This window comes from Mytilus galloprovincialis, chromosome 12 (assembly GCF_965363235.1).
Source record: "Mytilus galloprovincialis chromosome 12, xbMytGall1.hap1.1, whole genome shotgun sequence".
Taxonomy (NCBI): Eukaryota; Metazoa; Mollusca; class Bivalvia; order Mytilida; family Mytilidae; genus Mytilus; species Mytilus galloprovincialis.
Window position 1 is genome coordinate 39,247,802 of NC_134849.1, and position 21,438 is coordinate 39,269,239.

General features: G+C 31.7%; 1 protein-coding gene and 1 long non-coding RNA gene across 4 annotated transcripts in view; one reads left to right on the plus strand and one right to left on the minus strand.

The window, feature by feature from the left end:
* The window catches only part of LOC143053510 (uncharacterized), a 37,776-nt gene extending 16,566 nt beyond the window's left edge, over positions 1–21,210 (minus strand). The window contains exons 1-2 of one of the 2 annotated variants that reach the window (XR_012971386.1): positions 20,308–21,210; positions 8,185–8,532 (exon numbers count right to left, since the gene is read on the minus strand). Coding sequence is in view for 1 of the 2 variants with exons in the window: in XM_076226305.1 (XP_076082420.1) it covers positions 8,352–8,532; positions 20,308–20,403 (277 nt within the window). In the remaining variant the exon portion in view is untranslated. The remainder of the gene's footprint in view (positions 1–8,184; positions 8,533–20,307) is intronic. The other variant, XM_076226305.1, reaches the window with a different exon arrangement.
* On the plus strand, positions 582–5,407 carry LOC143053509 (uncharacterized). Of its 2 annotated transcripts, none has more exons than XR_012971384.1 (3): positions 582–696; positions 3,612–3,705; positions 5,063–5,407. It is a non-coding gene; the product is annotated as an uncharacterized LOC143053509 (long non-coding RNA). The 2 variants fall into 2 exon arrangements; XR_012971385.1 differs by having other exon boundaries at positions 584–731.
* Positions 21,211–21,438: the final 228 nt, after the last annotated feature.

Sequence of the window (21,438 nt, forward strand, 5' to 3'; positions counted from 1 at the left end):
CTTGAATCGGTGCGTTTTTTATGATTTAATCAGTTAAAATCTTTCACATAAACTAATTGATTCAAAGAAAATAGACACTTAATTAAGTGTTTAAAAAGTGGTCAAAATCTTTCGTCAGATGAACATGAAATTTGAGGCCAGAATAGGTCCTTACCGGACCTTCTCCTTTATTTTATAAAAAAATCCGTGTAGGTCTCATGAAATGGAACCCACGCATTCCTACTTAAGATTTATAAAGGAGTAGGTTCAGTAAGACCCCTTTTCGGCCCCACAATATAGCAGTTTTACTAAATTGTATAGTACTAGAACCGAACACCTGTTTTGGGATATATATACATATAGTTAATTTACCGTAAATAACTGCGAGAAAATGAATAATACACAAGTTGATAATTGTCTCTTCTCTGCTCATTAATTTGCATGCAATATTTTCTCTGATTTACTTGTGAGATCACCGACACTAATAATAATTACCTAAAAAAAATAGGTGCTCCGTACTAGGAAGATCATATCGGATCCTATCAATTTATTGGTTCCATTCCCCCAATTAAATGAGTCTACACGTCTCCTTAGAAAAAATGCCTTGCAATGCCAATGAATGCGTCTGAACTACTAAGTACTTCCATATAATTTCGAAAACAGATAATAATCTATTTCACTGGATGAGATTGGGCTGACGGATTTTTAAATGGAAATGTATTAATTTTTATTTATAGCACAAGTTTTACAAGGCAAGATTATTCACCATGTTCGCCCTACAAATCAAATGGTTGCCTCCTTACACCTACACGAGCTAAAACATATACATATGAACATTTGATATCATTTATTTTGTGTGACAACTCTTCACCAATGACCTGAGAGAAAGGTTGACATGGGCAGATCCAGAAATTTCCATTTTTTAAATTTTTTGTTGTTTTTTTTTTTTGGGGGGGGGGGGGGGGGGGCAGAGGGGGATGCTTGCTCCAGTCATGCTTCAGTGATTCCCTATGTAATCAACAAAATATTTCACACCAAAAAGGGGGGGGGGGGGGCGGGGCTTTCTCCTTAATAAGAAATCTCTGTTTTCAGGCATAGGCTGATATAAATTTGCCTTTTGAAGAACTGAAATAAATATGAAACGGCTAATGAGTTTTCAGATGCTTTACATTAAAATACATCATGTACATACATGTGACATACACAATTATATATAAATGTAGAATCAAATCTTGATAAATGTATGTAGTTGAAATTGTTAGCTTTAAACATTAAAAAAATGAACTCCCAAAGTTTAAACACAATTAAGAATGACCATGTACATGATGTACATGTAGTCTGTAATGTATGCCATTGCCATGAAGCTAGATCATTGTAGGTAAACTGTCATCTATTCCCTTAAATCTTTGTCCCCAGTCACCCCAAGTTTGATTTAAATTAGGGAGCTTCCATTTGATTTTTATGGGGGGGCTAGGATGAAATTTGAAAAAAATAGGCAGAACAGGAGTTTTGAAAAGAAAAAAAAGGCAGGATGAGACACTAGCAAAAAAAAAAGTCAGGACGACAATTTTGGTAAAAAAAGTCAGGATAAACTAAAAAAAGAAAGGCAGGAACGAACAGAGTGAAAAATAAAAAGGCAGGACAGAGATTACAGCTAAAAAAAAAATGCAGGATAAAATTTTTCATCCTAGCTTCCCCCCCCCCCCCCATCAAAAATCAAATGGTAGCTCCCTTAGTCAAGTATATATCTACTCTATTAGGTCTCTAGTTTGGATAGTGTATAACTTGCAAATTAAAATCATACTCCTTCCAAATTTCTTTCTTTAAAATATTATGGATGAAATAGCAAGTAAAGAATGAAATTAAATTGGATGAAATGTGTCAATTTTTTTGGTAAAGTAGTATGTCTGAAGTTGTCAAACTTAATGATAGACCCTCCAGTCATTTTAAAAAGGGGTTTCCTAACCCAGGACAAAAGGGGGGGGGTAATTACATGTCCCCATTCAAATGCATTGATAGTCCAAAAAAAGGGGGGGTATTTGACACATTCCCCATTCCCATTCTCAATTTTATCATGTAGTCGTCGTAGTCCGAAGACACTTAGTTTTCGCATAATTACTTTTAGTATAAGTTAACAGAAATCTATGAAACTCAAACACAGGGTTTGTGACCAGAGTTTAGAAATTACATGAATTAGGGGCCAAAAGGGGCCAATATTAAACTTTGTTTGATTTTATAGAAAATTGAATTATTGGGGTTCTTTGATACATATATATTCCAAATCTAACTGTGTATTTAGATTCCTAGTTTTTTGGTCCTGTTTAAATTGGTCTATCTTAAGGTTCAAAGGGTCCAAAATTAAACTTATTTTGATTTTAATAATATTTAAATTCTTGGTGTTCTTTAATCATGTTAATATGCTGAATCTGAATATTTACTTAGATTTTTAGTATGGGCCCAAATTTCAAGTTGGTCCAAATTGGGGTCCAATATTTTACTTTGTTTGATTTCAAAAAAATTGAATATATATATATATATGGGGTTCTTTGATATGCTGAATCTAACCATTCATTTAGATTTTTGATATTTTGGCCCGTTAACAAATTGGTCCACATTGAGATCTAAAGGGTCCAAAATTGAACTTTATTTGATTTCATCAAATAATGAATTATTTGGGTTCTTTGATCATGTTGATATGCTGCATCTAACCATGTATTAAGATTTTGAATATTGGACCATTTTAGAGGTTAATTGTCAATTTAAAATTTTTAAGTACTTGGACCACATTCATTCAATGTCAGAAACCTATGCTGCATCAACTATTGAATCACAATCTAAATTTACAATTCAGAGTTGTATCCATAAAATTGAGAATGGAAATGGGGAATTTGTCAAAGAGACAACAACCCGACCAAATAAAAAAAACAACAGCAGAAGGTCACCAACAGGTCTTCAATGTAGCGAGAAATTCCCGCACCGGAAGCGTCCTTCAGCTGGCCCCTAAACAAATATATACTAGTTCAGTGATAATGAACGCCATACTAATTTCCAAAGTGTACACAAGAAACTAAAATTAAAATAAAACAAGACTTACAAAGGTCAGAGGCTCCTGACTTGGGACAGGCGCAAAATGCGGCGGGGTTAAACATGTTTGTGAGATCTCAACCTCCCCCTATACCTCTAACCAATGTAGAAGAGTTTGAATTGAATGTTGTGTCTATACTTGCTCCAACTGTTCAGGGTTTAAAGTGTACGTTTGTATCAAGCTGAGCCATGCATGGCATTCTTATTGGTTATTTATATATTAATTTGAAATTTTGATGAGTTAGACACATACAGATTATACTGTAAACAATATTTCAGAGTTTAACGTAGTCAAGCAAAACAAATCATAGAAGAATAGTTGAATCATGTTTTTGTTGTCTAATGAAAAATTAGTACGAACTCCAAGAAAAAGTATGGGAATGTTTCTTTTTAAAACTATTGACCAGGGTGAATGTCTTTGAAAGTCATGACTGACCAAAAGTTTGTGAAATGAAATAGCACAAATATTCCATTCTTATTAAATATTATTGTATATAAAGAAAATACTGATGTTTAATAATAGTTTTTACCCTTTTTATGTTTTATAGGACAAGAAATATAGAAAAATAATGAAAAATATAAACAGTTTCAATAGAAATGAGCGACAAAACAAGATAAACAGAATACAACAAGGCCTAAATGGTAAGACCACTTCTATATACTGTAAATTCAGAAATTATTGCTTGCATTTATTATTTTTCAGGGAATGGACAACTTATTGTGATTACAAAAAAAATCTGCATCAATTATATTTACATGATATATATATATGTTTCTGTTATCAAAATATGATTTCTTATTTTTGCGATACTCACCCAGTCACATTAATCGCATTACTAAAAACCTCTGGATAATTTCTGAATTACAGTAATAAACATGATAAAAGTAATTGCCTTTGAATGATGACTCTTATAAAAATAAGAAGATGTGGTATGGTAAATGAGTGACTTATCCACCAGAGTTCAAAGAAGTGGATGCAAGAAATTAAAGGCCAATGATGGGCTGGCCTTCAATAATGAGACAACACTTCCTTTATAGGTCAGCCAATAAAGATCCCAACATGAAAAGATTTAAACAATCCAATTTAGTTCAACATGTTCAAAAACAATAACAATTAATAAAAAAATATCATGTCTGTGAGCACTCAACCTCTTACCTGACCATAATATAGGACAGTGGTTCAAATAACACAACTTTTGCAAGTGGCTAAACTTTAAATATCACTGCAAGGCACTAAACAACGAATATTTAATCTTGGACACAAAGCACTGAAATAAGAGAACTCATATAAAGCATGACAAGTAAGAATATCAAATGAAAGTTTCTCAAATGTTAAAGTCATATGAAACGAGTGAGTGATGAAAAATAAAGTTTGTCCAACTTTTGAACCAATGCATGTATACATCATAAACTTAGTCCTCTGTGCACGATTTTATCATTATTTTCACAAGTATATCATATAAATCGTCATTTTTTTTTTCTCTCTGTTTGTTATGATTTAACAAATAATGCTGCTCATTAAATGCCGTGTTTTGAAGCTGAGTTTTACCGATTGCCACCTTATAGTAAACAAATCACAAAAAGCGTGGGTATTGAGCACGTGTTTAACATGTATAATCGGCTATTTGTTTATTTCCATGACAGATCCTTGCATATTGTGGTCACCGGATTTTTACGAGGAGGGTTACGCTCGGGTCACTATGTATATGGAAAATATGTATCGGCGAATTGCTTCCTGGAAGCAAGCAATTAAAAATAACTTCTTCTAAATGTGGACAAATTAAAGAATTTTCATCAGAAAAAAGTATATGTACTTAAGTTGCATAATGAAAACTATCCATTTAGTTATAAAAAACATAATTATTATACATATTTTTTTTTAATTTGAGGTTTCTTATGACTTTAATTAAAACATGATAAAATAAGCCTATTTATATTGCTGTTTTTTTCTCCATTTATCATGTTTATAACTTCTTTTTTTTATTTTGTGTATTTATAGGTCAGATATCTTGGTTTTTATGATCATCGTCAGGTCCTGCAAGTCTATACTGAAGAGGAAACTTATTTGTTAATACTTTTCTACATAATGTGCTAATTGGATTAATTAATGTGAAATGAACTCAATTGTGTGTTTTTCTGGAAAAAGAAATAGAAAAAATTCTACAAAATTGCTATAAACAAAATGGAGTACTATCAAAGATGCACAAGGACACAATGGTGTAAAATGTAACAACCTACATATTCACTGATGGATTATGGAGAAATTAAGAAAAAAAATAGTATCTTTGTCATGTTTGTTGTCGAAATAAACACATGCGTTATCCATTCATGTACATAATATTATGTACATTGCTCTCCATCATATCCAATATACAGAGAAGATGTTTGAAGAACAAGTTGCCAAAATTTATTCAACCAATTGAAGGAAGATGTCTTGTGAATGGAATTATTTATGCACTGAACTGTTATGTAGGGGGTAGAATAATTATACACAGCAGCTGAAACAGAAGACAAGTTAATTTGACATGAAAAGTGTTTATTTTATATAATCTTTTGTATCAACATGATCAATAATTCAGTCTAGGAGAAAATATATTTATACTGTTTGTCAATGTTTGTACTGTTATGAAATTTTATAGAGGAAAAACATTTCCTTAAGGGAAATTTGATGTTCAGAAATTCCTTACAGGAAATTTGAAGAACAATGATTTCCTTAGAGGAAATTTCCTCAAAGGGAAATTTGAAGCGGCAAATTTCCTCAAAAGAAAAAGAATTTCCTCAAAGGAAATAATTATGCAGCAAATTCCCTAAGGGAAATCTTTTTCCCTTGAGGAAAACTCTTTTTCCTCTGAGGAAATTGTTGAAAAAAGGGGCATTACTTTTTCAACAGTGGTGCTAGAGCCAAACATATTTAGGACAAATATCAGAGAACCAATACCAATCAAGTTATCAACTTCATTTTGACTTAACTCCAAAAATTAAGGTGACAACTTTTGCACTCAGCGGAATTGCAAACTTGTCCCGGATACTGTTAATATTCTTATACAAGACCTGTTTATTTTCTCTTGCTTATGACCTTAGATATATTATTAATGCTGTATGTTTATGCTTATGACCTTAGATATATTATTGCTGTATGTTAATGCTTATGAAATTAGATATATTATTGCTGCATGTTTATACTTTTGACCTTAGATACATTATTGCTGTATGTTGATTGTCACTTGCTTATGACCTTAGATATATTATTGCTGCATGTTTTTTTTTAAAATGCTTATGACCTTAGATACATTATTGCTGTATGTTGATTGTCACTTGCTTATGACCTTAGATATATTATTGCTGCATGTTTATGCTTATGACCTTAGATATACTATTGCTGTATGTTGATTGTCTTTTGCTTATGACCTTAGACATGTTAGATATACTATTGCTGTATGTTGATTGTCTTTTGCTTATGACCTTAGATATACAATGTATAATATTGCTGCATGTTTATGCTTATGACCTTAGATATATTATTGCTGTATGTTTATTGTCACTTGCTTATGACCTTAGATATATTATTCATGTTATTTGTGCAGGTTTATTGACACTTGCTTAAGTTATTTTATTGCTGTTTGTTTAATTTTCTGTTTTTGTTTCACACATTTTACTTGATGGTGTTATCTCAGTGAAAGATAAATATATATAAAATCAAGTGCCTTATTTGTTATACCAATTGTAATGTTTTGTCTTTTTGAAAATGATATTCTCAAATGTACATAACTTAAATTAAGAAGTGTTGAAATTAAGTAAGGATATGGTATGTGATTGCCAATGAGACAACTAAAAACCAGAGATAAAGGTATTTTCAGCCAGTGACTGAACAGCCGTCAACAATGAGCAAGACCTATCAACATTTAAATGTCTGCATGAAAAAAACACAAAAACATTCAAATGGATAAACATAAGACACTGTGTGCAATGGTGTGAAAGCTATATATGCAAAACTATATACTGAAAATTCAGAAATTATTGCTAGCAATTGTAAGTGCGATTTTTCTCAATTTCATCATTTTTTTGAGTGCAAAATTTAGAATAATCCTGTTTAGTTCATAAAAAATTTCAATATGCAAGTGTATATTATTGTGATTATAACCCTGTCACTATTTTCACAATAATAAAAACAGCAATAATTTCTGAATTTATAGTAGTTAAATTTTTGACACATAGTGATTTACTTTCAATTAAGCTGTCTAGACAAAAATCGTAGAACACACAATTATATATTTCTACAATTAAGATTCAAAGAAATACTTGTACCCATAATAACTTAGTCCGTTTTGTGAAGTTGCTTCACTCATGCAATAGAGGATTTTTTTTATGTTTTCTTTTTAGTTATATCACTTCCCATGTGAACAATTATTGTTCCCATGGGAAAACATATTGTTCCCAAGGGAAAAATTATTGTTCCCATGGGAAAAATTATTGTTCCCTTGGGAAAAAATATTGTTCCCATGGGAAAAAATATTGTTCCCATGGGAAAAGTATTTTCCCATGGGAAGAAAAGGAGTTCCCTTGGGAAATTTAAAGTTTCCCTTGGGAAATTTAGAACTTCCCATGGGAACAAACAATTTACTTATGTTCCCATGGGAACTTTAAAGTTCCTATGGGAACTCTAAACTTCCCATGGGAAAAGTAATTTTTCCCATGGGAACTTTCAATGTTCCCATGGGAAATTCTAATATTCCCATGGGAATTATCAAATTTCCCATGGGAAATGTACTTTTAATCAGCTGCAGTGACAAGAGTGACAACAGTGACAAGTTGGGACATATGGCATTTTTTTAATTTTTCAATAATCTATCACTGGGCAAATTTTTTTTTTGATATCTTGTAAACCGACAAAGTCAGATTTGCCGATACCGGAATGGCAAATTTGTCCCGCACAGTGTTTATTCATGTTAATGCATAATGATACGACCCTTATAAAAATGGTAGAAGGAATCCCCGCTCAATTCAGTAGGAACAATACGTGTATTCATTGTCATGATTGTATTCCCTGGATTTTTTTAGACAGGAATTCTATTATCTAACAGTAGTATGATTATTGTGGGCTATAAGATATCAAATGTCTACCTCTTGAAATACTTTCATGTGCACCAGTAACTCGCAAAACGATAAAACATATTTATTTTTGTTTTCCCGTCAGCAGTTGTCGGCTTGAATATACAATACTGGAGGCAACGTTCCACCCTGCAAAAATTATTCAGAAGCAATTTCAAAAGACATCCCTAATGGCTCACTTTCAATTTGAGTTTCTAGCGATCTACCCAGTATTTGACTTCTGGAAGAGATGTTAAGGGATATCCCTAAATAGTCATTTGATACATCTGAATCGAAAGAACTGTCGTCGTTCTGGTCAAAATTTGTAGGACTAAACACTGCATTTACAGTTGGATTGAGTCTGGAATACGTTTTAAGAACCTGAATAAAAAAAAAAAAATTCTATGGTGAATCGTATGAAGAATGAACTCGACTGAGTTACAAATGTATTATACATATTCCTTAAAAATTAAAAATACATGAATATACTCAAACTTCTCACTAAACATGCTCAGTATACAATATATGTTATTTCAATTGAACACAACACAACTGCACACAAACAAATACAAAATAAAAGACCGTGAAGACCTCTAGGCCACCATCATCGTCATTGTATTCAACTAAAATATTTAAGTTATAATATGAAATCTACAGCAACATAATATGCTACGAAATGAGGTCTGTATGGTTTTTGCTTAGAGCTACGTAACGTTTTCCCTTGACCCAAAAATATCCAGTCATTCAGGGTTCTGTTCGAAGAATGAAATCAAAAGTACTGAAATACTGAAAATCGGATGACCGCAAGTTCTTGTGAATGGTCTGAGAAGCACTTGTCTCAGATAAAAAAAAACACATCTCTATACCTGAAAATGAGGTTTATGTACAGATATAATGTTTTTCTTGGACGAGTTCGTGAGTAGATAAATTAATGACATCCTCACCGTAATGACTATTATATTGAAGTGCGTGATACAAATCCGTATACTCAGGTTTATTATTGTTATATAGTATATTAATACTTGTATATTACAGTTACGTGTATATATAATTTTCATTGCATATCATTCTATTCTTCTATATTAATAATAGTGCAGTTATAGTGCATGGTGGAGTTATCGTTCCTTAAGATTGCAAACGTTCTTGAGATATTCTACCGCATGCGTGTGCATATTTATTTTGAATGATTTTTCCCTTAATGTTTATACATATAACAAAACATTTTAATATTATTGATTTATCTTCTTAAAAAAAGTATGTGATGAGTATTCATTGAAGAAATGGATTTTTAACAAGCGATAAGGAATGTTAAAATTGAGAATGGAAATGGGGAATGTGTCAAAGAGACAACAACCCGAGCAAATAAAAAACAACAGCAGAAGGTCACCAACAGGTCTTCAATGTAGCGAGAAATTCCCGCACCCGGAGGCGTACTTCAACTGGCCCCTAAACAAATATATACTAGTTCAGTGATAATGAACGCCATACTAATTTCCAAATTGTACACAAGAAACTAAAATTAAAATAATACAAGACTAACAAAGGCCAGAGGCTCCTGACTTGGGACAGGCGCAAAAATGCGGCGGGGTTAAACATGTTTGTGAGATCTCAACCCTCCCCCTATACCTCTAACCAATGTAGAAAAGTAAACGCATAACAATACGCACATTAAAATTCAGTTCAAGAGAAGTCCGAGTCTGATGTCAGAAGATGTAACCAAAGAAAATAAACAAAATGACAATAATACATAAATAACAACAGACTACTAGCAGTTAACTGACATGCCAGCTCCAGACTTCAATTAAACTGACTGAAAGATTATGATTTCATCATATGTACATCAGGCACAATCCTTCCCGTTAGGGGTTTAGTATCATACCATCATAACATATATGAGAAGAACATAACCCGTGTCATGCCAACAACTGTTTTTAGAATAAATGTGTTTAGTTCCGACGCAAAGACCTTATCAGTGACTCAATATTAACGCCAAAATATGCAATCTTTAATGACTTGACAACAGTATCGTAATTATATCCCTTCTTAATAAGTATATTCAAAGGTTTTTTAAGTTTCTGAGGTGAATACTGACACCTTTGTGCTTTATAAAGAATATTTCCATAAAAAATTGGATGTGAAATACCTGAACGTATAAGAAGTCTGCATGTTGAGCTATATTTACGAATGATGTCTTTATACCGATGCTAAAATTTAGTAAATGTTTTGACTAGTTTGTGATATCGAAAACCCTGGTGTAATAATTTTTCAGTAATACATAAATTTCTCTCGTTAAAATCTAAAACATTGTTACATACACGAGCGAATCGTACAAGTTGAGAAATATAAACACCGTAAGATGGTGACAAGGGAACGTCAACATCTAAAAACGGATAATTAACGATAGGAAATGAAAAATCATCCCTTTTATCATAAATTTTAGTATTCAGCTTTCCGTTAGTGATATAGATATCAAGATCGAGGAAAGGGCAGTGGTCATTGTTAGTATTAGCTTTATTTAAAGTAAGTTCAGCAGGATAAATTTCATTAATATACATACTGAAGTCGTCATTATTGAGAGCCAAAATATCATCCAAATATCTAAAAGTATTATTAAATTTGTTTATCAGATGTTGTTTTGATGGGTCTTTGCTTATTTTTGTCATAAATTGTAACTCATAACAATACAAAAAGAGGTCCGCAATAAGTGGTGCACAGTTAGTCCCCATTGGAATTCCGATAATCTGACGATATACGGAATCCCCAAAGCGAACAAAAATGTTATCTAGTAAAAATTCAAGGGCATATATAGTATCAAAGCATGTCCAATTAACATAGTTTTTTTGTTTATTGCTACTAAAAAATGACCTAAAAGAGTTTGAACATATATATTCACATTCTGATTTTTTGAATGCCCATTTAATTAGGTGGGTGAATTTTTTCTTAATGAGAATGTGAGGCAATGTGGTATACAGGGTAGAAAAATAAAAACTTTGAATAGATTAGTTTGCACTTGATGATGTCTTCATCATGTTTATAGATCGGTTTAAAAACCAAAACGAATATTACGTAATGGAAATCTAGGCGATAGCAATACACCGGAATGCCTTCACGGTCGTCCGCTGTAAAAATTAATAATTTACAGCACATGGCATTCCTGGCCTTGAAATAGATTTTAAAGAAACTAATTCTCATATCTATATAGACTGAAATACAAAAGTAGCTGTCAATCACAGAATGTATTCCGAGGATTTATTATAGGTGAAGCAATACGGCAAATAAGAAATACAAGTGACCATGACATGTAACTAATGTCAACGTGAAATTATTAGATAGGGGTTATTATAACGTCTAAATATTTAAGAAAGTATTTATATTGATGCTTTCTGTCAATTGACGTAGTGAATTATTACAACAAAACAAATCGAAACAAAAACAAACAAAAAAATGTTTGTTAGTTTTAATGATCTTTGATAACTAAATATAACCCATATATACGTAAGATTAAGAAAAGTAAGTACTAAGTAAGTAAATTTTATTTAGGGTCGGCATATATATACACAATAACAGACAAAACATGAGCTTTATAAACGACTACTGATGCTAAATTTGGTTGATTATTGGAAATCACTGAGGCAGGACCGGAGCGGGCCCCCTCTTAGGCAGTCAGTGGGCCCACAATTTATGGATCTGACACTCACCAATGTTATAGTTTTTCATGTATACAAACCTTTGGATAGGGTATGTAGGTGCAAATGTCAAAATAATCGGATTTATAGCATCTATGACTAGCATCAGTGGAAATACTACATTAGAATAATAGAGATTAATTAGTTTGACAAATAGCTAATGCCTTTACAAGTCGAATGTGGTTTAACCGCACTAAAAATAAATACTGGCATCTGTTTAGTTTCAGATACATCTGATACTATCAAGCAAGTGATAATGATATTTGAATTTATCACCCATTATATATTATGTAGCAAGAAATTTTAACCTATTCCAGCGGCCCATTCCTGCCACTCATTACATAGTAAGTGCCCCCTCCCCACCCCCGAGTAAACTTAAAGTTTATCTTATGATATCATTTTATTAATGATTTTATATTAGACATTGACCATTCATTTCTTTGTGGAGGGGGAGGCGGCAAGAACTTTTAAATAATTATTGTGGGTTCCTATTGAAAATAACAAGATTAAAAAAAAATACCTCGTCTGACAGTTTAAATACAAAATTGTTCTTGTAGGTTATTGAGAGAAAAATCGAATGTCGAAAAAATAATAGTCCGAGAATTAATAATTCCTTAACACACATAGTAACTACTTTCACTACGAGAGGATTTCCCTCATTAATCGTGGTTAATCCTTTAATAACAGATAGAAATATTAATATACCGATTCCAATCAAAATGTACAAATGCATTAATTATTTTGTTTATATAAAAGCTAGGCACTTCACATCGGTGTTAATATTTACACACCCAGCGGTAAGTTGTCATAAATCACGCACTATGAAGCTGGGTTATAAAACGATTTTTTGGCGCAGTCATTTTATGAAGATAATATGGTATTTAAAATTAAAACTATGATTAATCTGATTGATCGATGTGTGCAGTCGATATGTTTTATTACTAGATGCTTCGTTCACTCTGCATTGTCATAAAATGAAAATTAACATAGTTTACTTAGACCTTATAGGCTTTAAAAGAATTTTCTACTCTTTGCGTGATACGTTTTTTTTATTGAATAATTGATAGACATGGGAGATACTTTTATTAAGTACAAATTGCGTTAAAAAAAGCAACCTATAATTTTTACTAAAACATACAATTTTCTTTAATACGATTTCGTTCTTAAAATCAACATTCAAAAGTCTCGAGAGAAAAAAAGGCTACTATTATACACGTTTATGACTGAGAAAATAAAATAGTTTGTCTTGTCTTTTTGATTTATGGGAAAATCAATTGTTTGCCCCTCCCCCCCCCCCCCCCGAATGAAATGGCTGCTGCTTAAGACATGTACTCAAAAAAATAAATGGCGATTGTCAGTTTATTTTGCTGTTGAGCATAGTTTACAAAGTCATTGCATATCGGTTTCCTTTAATAAAATCAATTTTCTCCCAAAAGTGGAAACAAACAAACTTTTTTCCCCAAAAAAATCCATAGCCCCCTCGAAAATCAAATGGTTGCTGCCTAAGACATGTACTCAAAAAAATAAATGGCGATGGTCAGTTTATTTTGCTGTTGAGCATAGTTTACAAAGTCATTGTATATCGGTTTCCTTTAATAAAATCAAATAAATGTATTTGAGCTAGTGAACAGGGTAAAGAAGGAAAAACGGATTACTTTTGAAAAGTCACAAAATACATTCTCAAGTCAGGAGCCTGTAATTCAGTGGTTGTCGTTTGTTTATGTGTTAGATATTTTTTTTTTTCGTTCATTTTTTACATAAATGAGGCCGTTAGTTTTCTCGCTTGAATTGTTTTACATTTTCTTATCGGGGCCTTTTATAGCTGACTATGGGCTTTGCTCATTGTTGAAGGCCGTACGGTGACCTATAGTTGTTAATGTTTGTGTCATTTTGGTCTTTTGTGGATAGTTGTCTCATTGGCAATCATACCATATCTTCTTTTTTTATCATATTGTACCGTAATACCACTGTCCCAGGTTAGGAGGAGGATTATGATCCCGCGAACATGATTAACCCCGTTACATTATTTATGTATGTGCTTGTTCCATGAGCCTGTAATTCAGTGGTTGTCGTTTGTTTATATGTTACATATTTGTTTTTCGTTCATTTAAATTTCTTTATATAAATAAGGCCGTTAGTTTTCTGGTTTGAATTGTTTTACATTGTCACATCGGGGCCTTTTATAGCTGACTATGCGGTATATGCTTTGCTCATTGTTGAAGGCCGTACGGTGACCTATAGTTGTTGATGTCTGTGTCATTTTGGTCTCTTGTGGAGAGTTGTCTCATTGGCAATCATACCACATCTGCTTTTTTATATGTAAATCAATAGAAAAAAGATGCGTTGATCCCAATTCCATTCTTACCTTTTGTTATATACATGTTTTAATGAATAAAATGATATGTGGGATATTCGTCAATGAGACAGAAACCCAACCGTCAATAAAAACTAAAAGACATATATATGTTCCAGACCATATGAGTATTTGGACCGTACGCGTACGGTCCGGACCGTATGCGTATACTCGTACGGTACGACCATACGCGTACGGTCGGACCGTATGAGTATACGCGTACGGTCCAGTACGAACTGACGATACATATCATTTGATCATATGGGTTAATTAAAAACAAGCGTTTATCACAATCTTTTTTTTTTCAGTTCTACAAATTATTATCAATTGAAATTAAGTATTTGTTTAATTGTATATCTGAATCCTATTTTAGTACTCTCGCCCAAGGTGACACAATTCAAGTAACGTAATATTTTTCACATTTTCATGTATACAGTTATGCATGTTCCTTTGCATTTGCATGTTTTGGTAAAGTTGCTAAATATTCTAAAACAAATGTCCTCCAACATTATGTTTACTTCGGATATCTTCAATTTCAGTGATCATAGTTCAATTAATGTACTACTGATCGACATGCTTACATGTAATACAAGAGATTAACAGATTTAATTAGCGTGAAGTTTAAAAAAAAGTTAAAATATAAAGTTTTTGTTTCAATTACAATTGAACTACATGTATTTTACACGAATTTGATAGTTAAGTTATGTTGATCTACTATATGCATTTGTATCTAATAAACTTTACCAACTTTTTAATATTAGTCAGACCGTACGCGTACGGTCCGACCGTATGAGTATTTTGAAAAAGTACGCATACGGTCCAGACCGTACGCGTACGGTCCAAATACTCATACGGTCTGGAACATATATAGAGAGCAATTACACGGCCTTCAACAAGACAGGTTTCTTTAAAATATGTCAATATAAAAATGTAGATGTGTACGGTGTGATTACCAATGAGACAACTCTTCATAAGAAACAAAATGACACAAAAATTAACAAATACAAGTCATCATGTACCCACATCACATATTCAGCCACAATGTATAAAAGGCCGCAAAATGACAAAATGGAAATTAGTTTTATCGAGAAAACTTATGGTTGAATAAATGAACAACAAAATAAATAACAAATATGTAAGATATCAAAAAACGACAAACACTGAATTAAATCTGTTAGCGGGATCCACTCCCTAACTTGGGACAGTGGTGTAACAGTACAACATAGCGAACGAACTATAATAACAAGCAGTTGAATAGGGCTTAACTTTTCAGATGGATACAAGTAGAAAAAAACATTAGACAAAACGTGGCTGAGTACTTGTACATTCCGACAACGAAAAGACACTAAGAACGGATCTGAGAGTAACTCTTTATCGCTCTAAGTCTATATACAAAGCTGTGAATAATAGAACCAAATTAATAAATTAGATAAGACAAGGCAAGACTATAAAACATCTGCATAGTGTAGTATTACAAATCTAAAATATAAAACAAACGTCACTCTCTAAAGAGTTATAAAAGAACTGCTATAAAACAATTCACCAACTACAGAAACCACGCAGGTTTGACTTTAAATAATTATATTAGGTACTAAGTTACTTGGGAATTATATGGACATTCTTTTTGTCGAGCCTTCGACTCTTGTCAAAAAAGCAAGACATAGCGATCCTACATTTTGTGGACGGCGGCGTCCACAAATATTCACTCTGTGGTTAAAGTTTTTAAAATTTTAAAAACTTTCTTAAATTATCCTGGATTTCTACCAAACTTGGACCGTGAGCGGCTTTTTTATGATCAGAAGATAGTATCAAGAAGTCTATTTTGTAAAATAGAATAATATTATTTTCTTATAAATAGACTTTTTTTGCAAGTCAACATTACATTCACTCTGTGCATGGTTAATTTTTTTTTAAATTTAATTACTTTGAAATTCTGAATATCTACCAAACTTGGACAGTAGCTTTCTTATGATCATAAGATAGTATCAAAAACTCATTTAAAAAAAATAATCTTTTTTTTTTATTTTACTTATAAATTGACTTAGTTTGTCTTCCAGTTAACATTACACTAACTCTGCGGTTTAAGTTTTATAAATTTAAATAACTTTCTTAAACTACCCTGGATTTCTAACAAACTTGGACAGAAGCTTGTTTATGATCAAATACTAGTATGTAGAAGGAAATTTTGTAAAAATATATTTCCAGTTTTTCCGTATATTACTAATATATTGACTTAGGTTTTCTTCCAGTTAACATAACAAACAGTCTACAATTAAAGTTCTTTTAAAACATTAATTACATTCATAAAGAAGGCGAGACACTAGGGTTCGCGGAACCCTTACGATATATTTTTTAGATCTCAATCTTCCCGTTTTTGTTTTTGTTTTTGGTTAGAAAATAGTAGTATATTTGCTTTTTTGGTTTATAATCTTTTATTTGTGATTTTTCGTGTGTTATTCATATAAAACTATACATAAGTCATGTTACTTAGTAACTCCGGAAATAATTATACTGAATCTGATCGTTCATGTGAATCATGAAACAAGACATTGAGGAATCAGCAGATGGGAATTTGTTGGGGTAAACTTCAGATTTTGCGGTCATTAGTTATCTCGTACATACATGTACTTAATAACTATCATGCAATCGTTGGTCATTTTATTTTCTCAGGAGGATTGATTACTACACAAATTGTCTGTTCACTACTGCATGGCTATGTAAATAGTTCTAAATTAATAAACTATGGCATGATAAATAAATCATACATGCAGAATACTTGCAGTTTTAATAATAATAAGTTAAATATTGTTTCTAGATAAACATCGTGGTCAAATATATAGAGACAAATAAACTTATGACGCTTGAAAATGAAAATAAAATCACAAAGGCTTCCACGGAACAGTGATGCAGCTGTCATTTTGAAAGCGTAATGTTGACTGTAAAATTGAATCCATGCATTTATCTGTAAAATACCGAATTAACAAAAGGATCAAACCATTTCTGTATTTACTATTTCATGACTTTGGAGATTATATTTTATCAAAGTAGCATTATATACCATGAGGGTTTACAAAATTATCATGCTAAAAAAATTAACCTAAAATTACTTTAAACGTATAATGTGTTATTTGTTTTTATTAATTGTGTTCACTATTTCTCCTTTAACAAACTAAAAGCACGAAAAGAGGCTTTTAAAGATAGAAATATATATATATTACATTAAATATTTATTATTCAAATAAAATTTAGAGTCCTGACTCACTAAATTTTGAGGTAAATCATGACTTAAAAACTGTAACAATAGCCTTTTATTGAATTATTAATTGTTTAGCAATAAAGTCTTAGCCTAAATATGTATATCAATAAAAAAAAACTGGAACATTCAGATTGTAGTTTGGTCATGAAATACTTCCGTACAATCATTAAATTCTATAATAGTTTTGAAGTATTATGGTATTATGTCTGCCTATAACTTAACCAGATTTGAAAGATCGTCGAGTCTAGTTCGTTAAATGTGTGCATTTGTTTTTGGAATGAAGTAAAGCGTTTCCAACGAGTTTTTAAATCTAAATTATCTTTAAACAATCTATAGCTCCATTCTCTTTACATGTAATATCTTCATCAGTCGTTCTGTTCAATTTTTTAAAATACTGTGCCATGTCACACATCAGACTAATTACTAATTACTATAAAACATCACAAAAAGTAATAATGCTGTTTTACCATGGTATTATATAGATAAAATTCTCTGAAAAAAGTTTAATTGTTAGTTTTCTTACGCTTTTGTTTTGTATGTGTTTGATAGCTAGCACAGTATTACATGTATAATGCATCATAGATGTTTGTTTAATGGAAATAGTCTTAAAGTCGAAAATAGTAAACCACTCATATACACTAGCTTTCATTCATTTTATAACACGGATATCATTTAATATTAAACGTTTCCGGGCAGTTGAAGAATCAAACCACATGTGATCTTTCTTGTGTAGCTGAATAACGAAGTGGTGTAGTGCATACACCTTTCAGATGATGTAAAATGTATGACCAATTGACAAGCCGATATATGTCAGAGATAATATAGTTTCTCATGAACGAACGAATCATTGTAAATGTAAAATTACTGATTTTTATCTGCGATTGAAAACTTAAAGCTTATAGTAAAAATTATAACAACATTACCACATCTCGCGTCTGAGACAGTAAACATATCATGATACAAACACAAGCTATTTTATCGTAATCATAAATAAACAATTACGCATACTAGTAAAAAAAATTCTGGAAAACCAGATAGGTTCATATATATGCACCCAAACTGGCCAAATGAAACCATGTAATACTCTATGCTTATTCGTATTCATACATTAATTCATAAAAATCGTTTGTAAGTGAGTAAAACGTTTTTAAGCGTCTTATAATGTTTATTCATGTTGTTTTTAGGATTTTTGCAAGATATTCGGAATCCTCTGTGGTTTTTAATGTACTTCCCTCAAAATATTTTGCCCGCTAACCCCTACTTTTATATATTTTCATAATGTTATTACATAGTTCTATTTAAAAATTCAATAAAATCCTTGTTATTTTTTTTTTTTATTTTTTGAAAGAAAAAGGTGCAAAAGTTAAATGTATGAAATATATAGAGAGAAGGATTTCCCGCCAAATTTTCAATGGCCTTTTTTTTATATTAGCTCACGGTTGATTTTGACAGTCTAATTGTTTTACCTTTATTCCTCCGTCTGATAGACAAATGCAATAACATCAATAATTTAAGATTAAAACAAAACTAAATTACATTAGACACATTTAAAACTTGACGAAATGTGTCCCATCGAAAAAATAGAAGAGAAAAGAAGAGAAGAGAAGCATTGGTGGATCCAAGGGGGGGGTCAAGGGGTTGGACGATGAATGCATTTGAATGGGGACATGTAGTTGGACCCCCCTTTGGTCTGAGTCAGGAACCCCACTATTTAAAATGGCTGGATCCGCCCCTGAGAAGTTTAAATCGGGGTTACATGAGCATTACAAACATAAGCTTCGCAGTACTAGTAGAGCTTTGTATCGACATTGCTACATTGGTACCTTTTCAATTTAAAAACATTAGCATGATTAATATCATTATCACGCTTAAGGACTATAGTCAACTTCATGTGCTACATTTGACTTTTTAATATATACACGTATTTAAAAGATGATATATTCTAAATGTACATACGTTTTATGCTCTAGCTAGCAAAATAATTTTGTGATGACTTTAGCCAGTATTGAAAGCCCTGTCAGTAACTTTTGCAATTTAGCAATTTTAGACAACATAGACATTCTATTGTCTTTTTTCATTGCAATGGAATAAACTGCAACTTTTTTGTATTTCAAAAACATGCAACTAGACGTTAAGCATGCAATTATCAGTAAATCGATCAACGTTTTAAAATAAAGGTAAGCGGTGTTTATATATTCGCTTGTAATTTCCTTTATCCTGCTATCAGCCAACTATTGTACAAACAACAGGTATACTAATATTTTTGTTGTTGCTTTATTTCTACTTGTACACATTAATGTTCTGTTGTCCGACTTCCATATTGAACGAGCGGTAATGCGGATATTCCTTTTTTCGTAGCAGTTAATTTTTGGGGTCCGCGTTAAGCTACATGTCAAATTCTTTGAAAAATCAGGGACAATTTCTTTAGATTTTAACAACTAAAATATCAAGTGAATGGTGTAAATTTCAGGATAAAAATAATATACGTTTATTTTCGGAGAAAACAAATATAAGTACTTGCTACGAGCCTGAGAAAAGCTCGGCGAAGTTAGTTTTTCGTCATGTTTCGAATGCTCATACCCATAAGTTGTATATTTTCCGACAATGTACATGTACATATATCATATATCTATCACATTCGGGCGAAAAAAAAAGATACATGCGTGGAATGAAAAATGTGCTGAAAATTTTTGCAATATTGGAAATTCCTTTGTGGTTTTAAGGAGTGGTAATATTTGTTTTACGCACTTGAACGTAACCTTTATTAATTTTTGTTCATATAGTGTATAGCATATTATGCGTACATTCGCCATGATAACGATTTAAGTTTGAAAAAAAGTTGAAAATAAAACTATACATACCTGTCCCTTTTCGGTCTCATCTTCGCTGTCGCTAAATACGGCATCGGATATCATAAGCATTGAAAGAAATAAAAATAACACATTTAGGAAAACCATAGTGGAATTATAAAACGACGATTATTTCAAAGTATACATCTAGACCGATGTGGGCGTGTCAAATATCGGCTGTTTTCAAGAGAAGGGTCAAATGTTTACTGTGATTGACATGCACGCTATGGTGAGATGTATAAATTAGTGTGAACATATTATTAATTGTACACTCATTGGTAGGATTCTCATTATGGCAAGTTGGGACATTGTATTAAACAGAGGTGATTTTTATCTTGTGCTTGGACGTTTCAAATGGGGAAAAATAAAAGATATCATACCTGGAGGGTTAGGATTTTTAAAGGTATTGTAGCTTAAGTTAATTTAGTCTTGGCTTATGTCAATGCAGAAAAAATGAGAACGATTTTTTTTTATAATTTTACATTTTTCTAATTTAAACTTACATTTTTCAATACATTTTGTAGTTTTGATTGACAATCATTTTTAGGGTTGGGCAATCAAAAGCTGGCGTCCACTATGATATTTTAGCCAATAGTGATGAGGTTTCATTAAACACCAACAAGTAATCAATCAATCTTATAATTTCAACAATTCATTAAAATTCACTTTCAAGAAAGTACATTTGGCTTGGTTTCAGTTATTGTTAGATAGAAATGTTAAATGACTTTAAACGTCATTATCCATCAGGGTGCGATAATAACCGGAAATGGTTCAGTACTGGTCATGTGTTAACGAGCAATTTTATTTTTCTTAATTGACGAATTTAACAGGTTTTCTTGTTTTCGTTTTGTTTCAAAATAATCTACCATAAAAGATACACTAAAAAAAATGATCAACAAGGCAATATATGCATTACCGAAAAGATCAAATCTAGAAGTTTAGGGTATTACATCTATCATGTCTATGTTTAGTTAGAGCACTATAATGACTTTTGCGTTATAGCCAATTATTTTAAAATCTAAAATAGATGTAGCAAAAAATGATCAACAATACGCAATTTGCACATAAGATACCAATACTCAAATTATCAGTAACAGGATGAGTTTTACCAATATTTAACGTTTTTAAGAAAATGCGAATGCG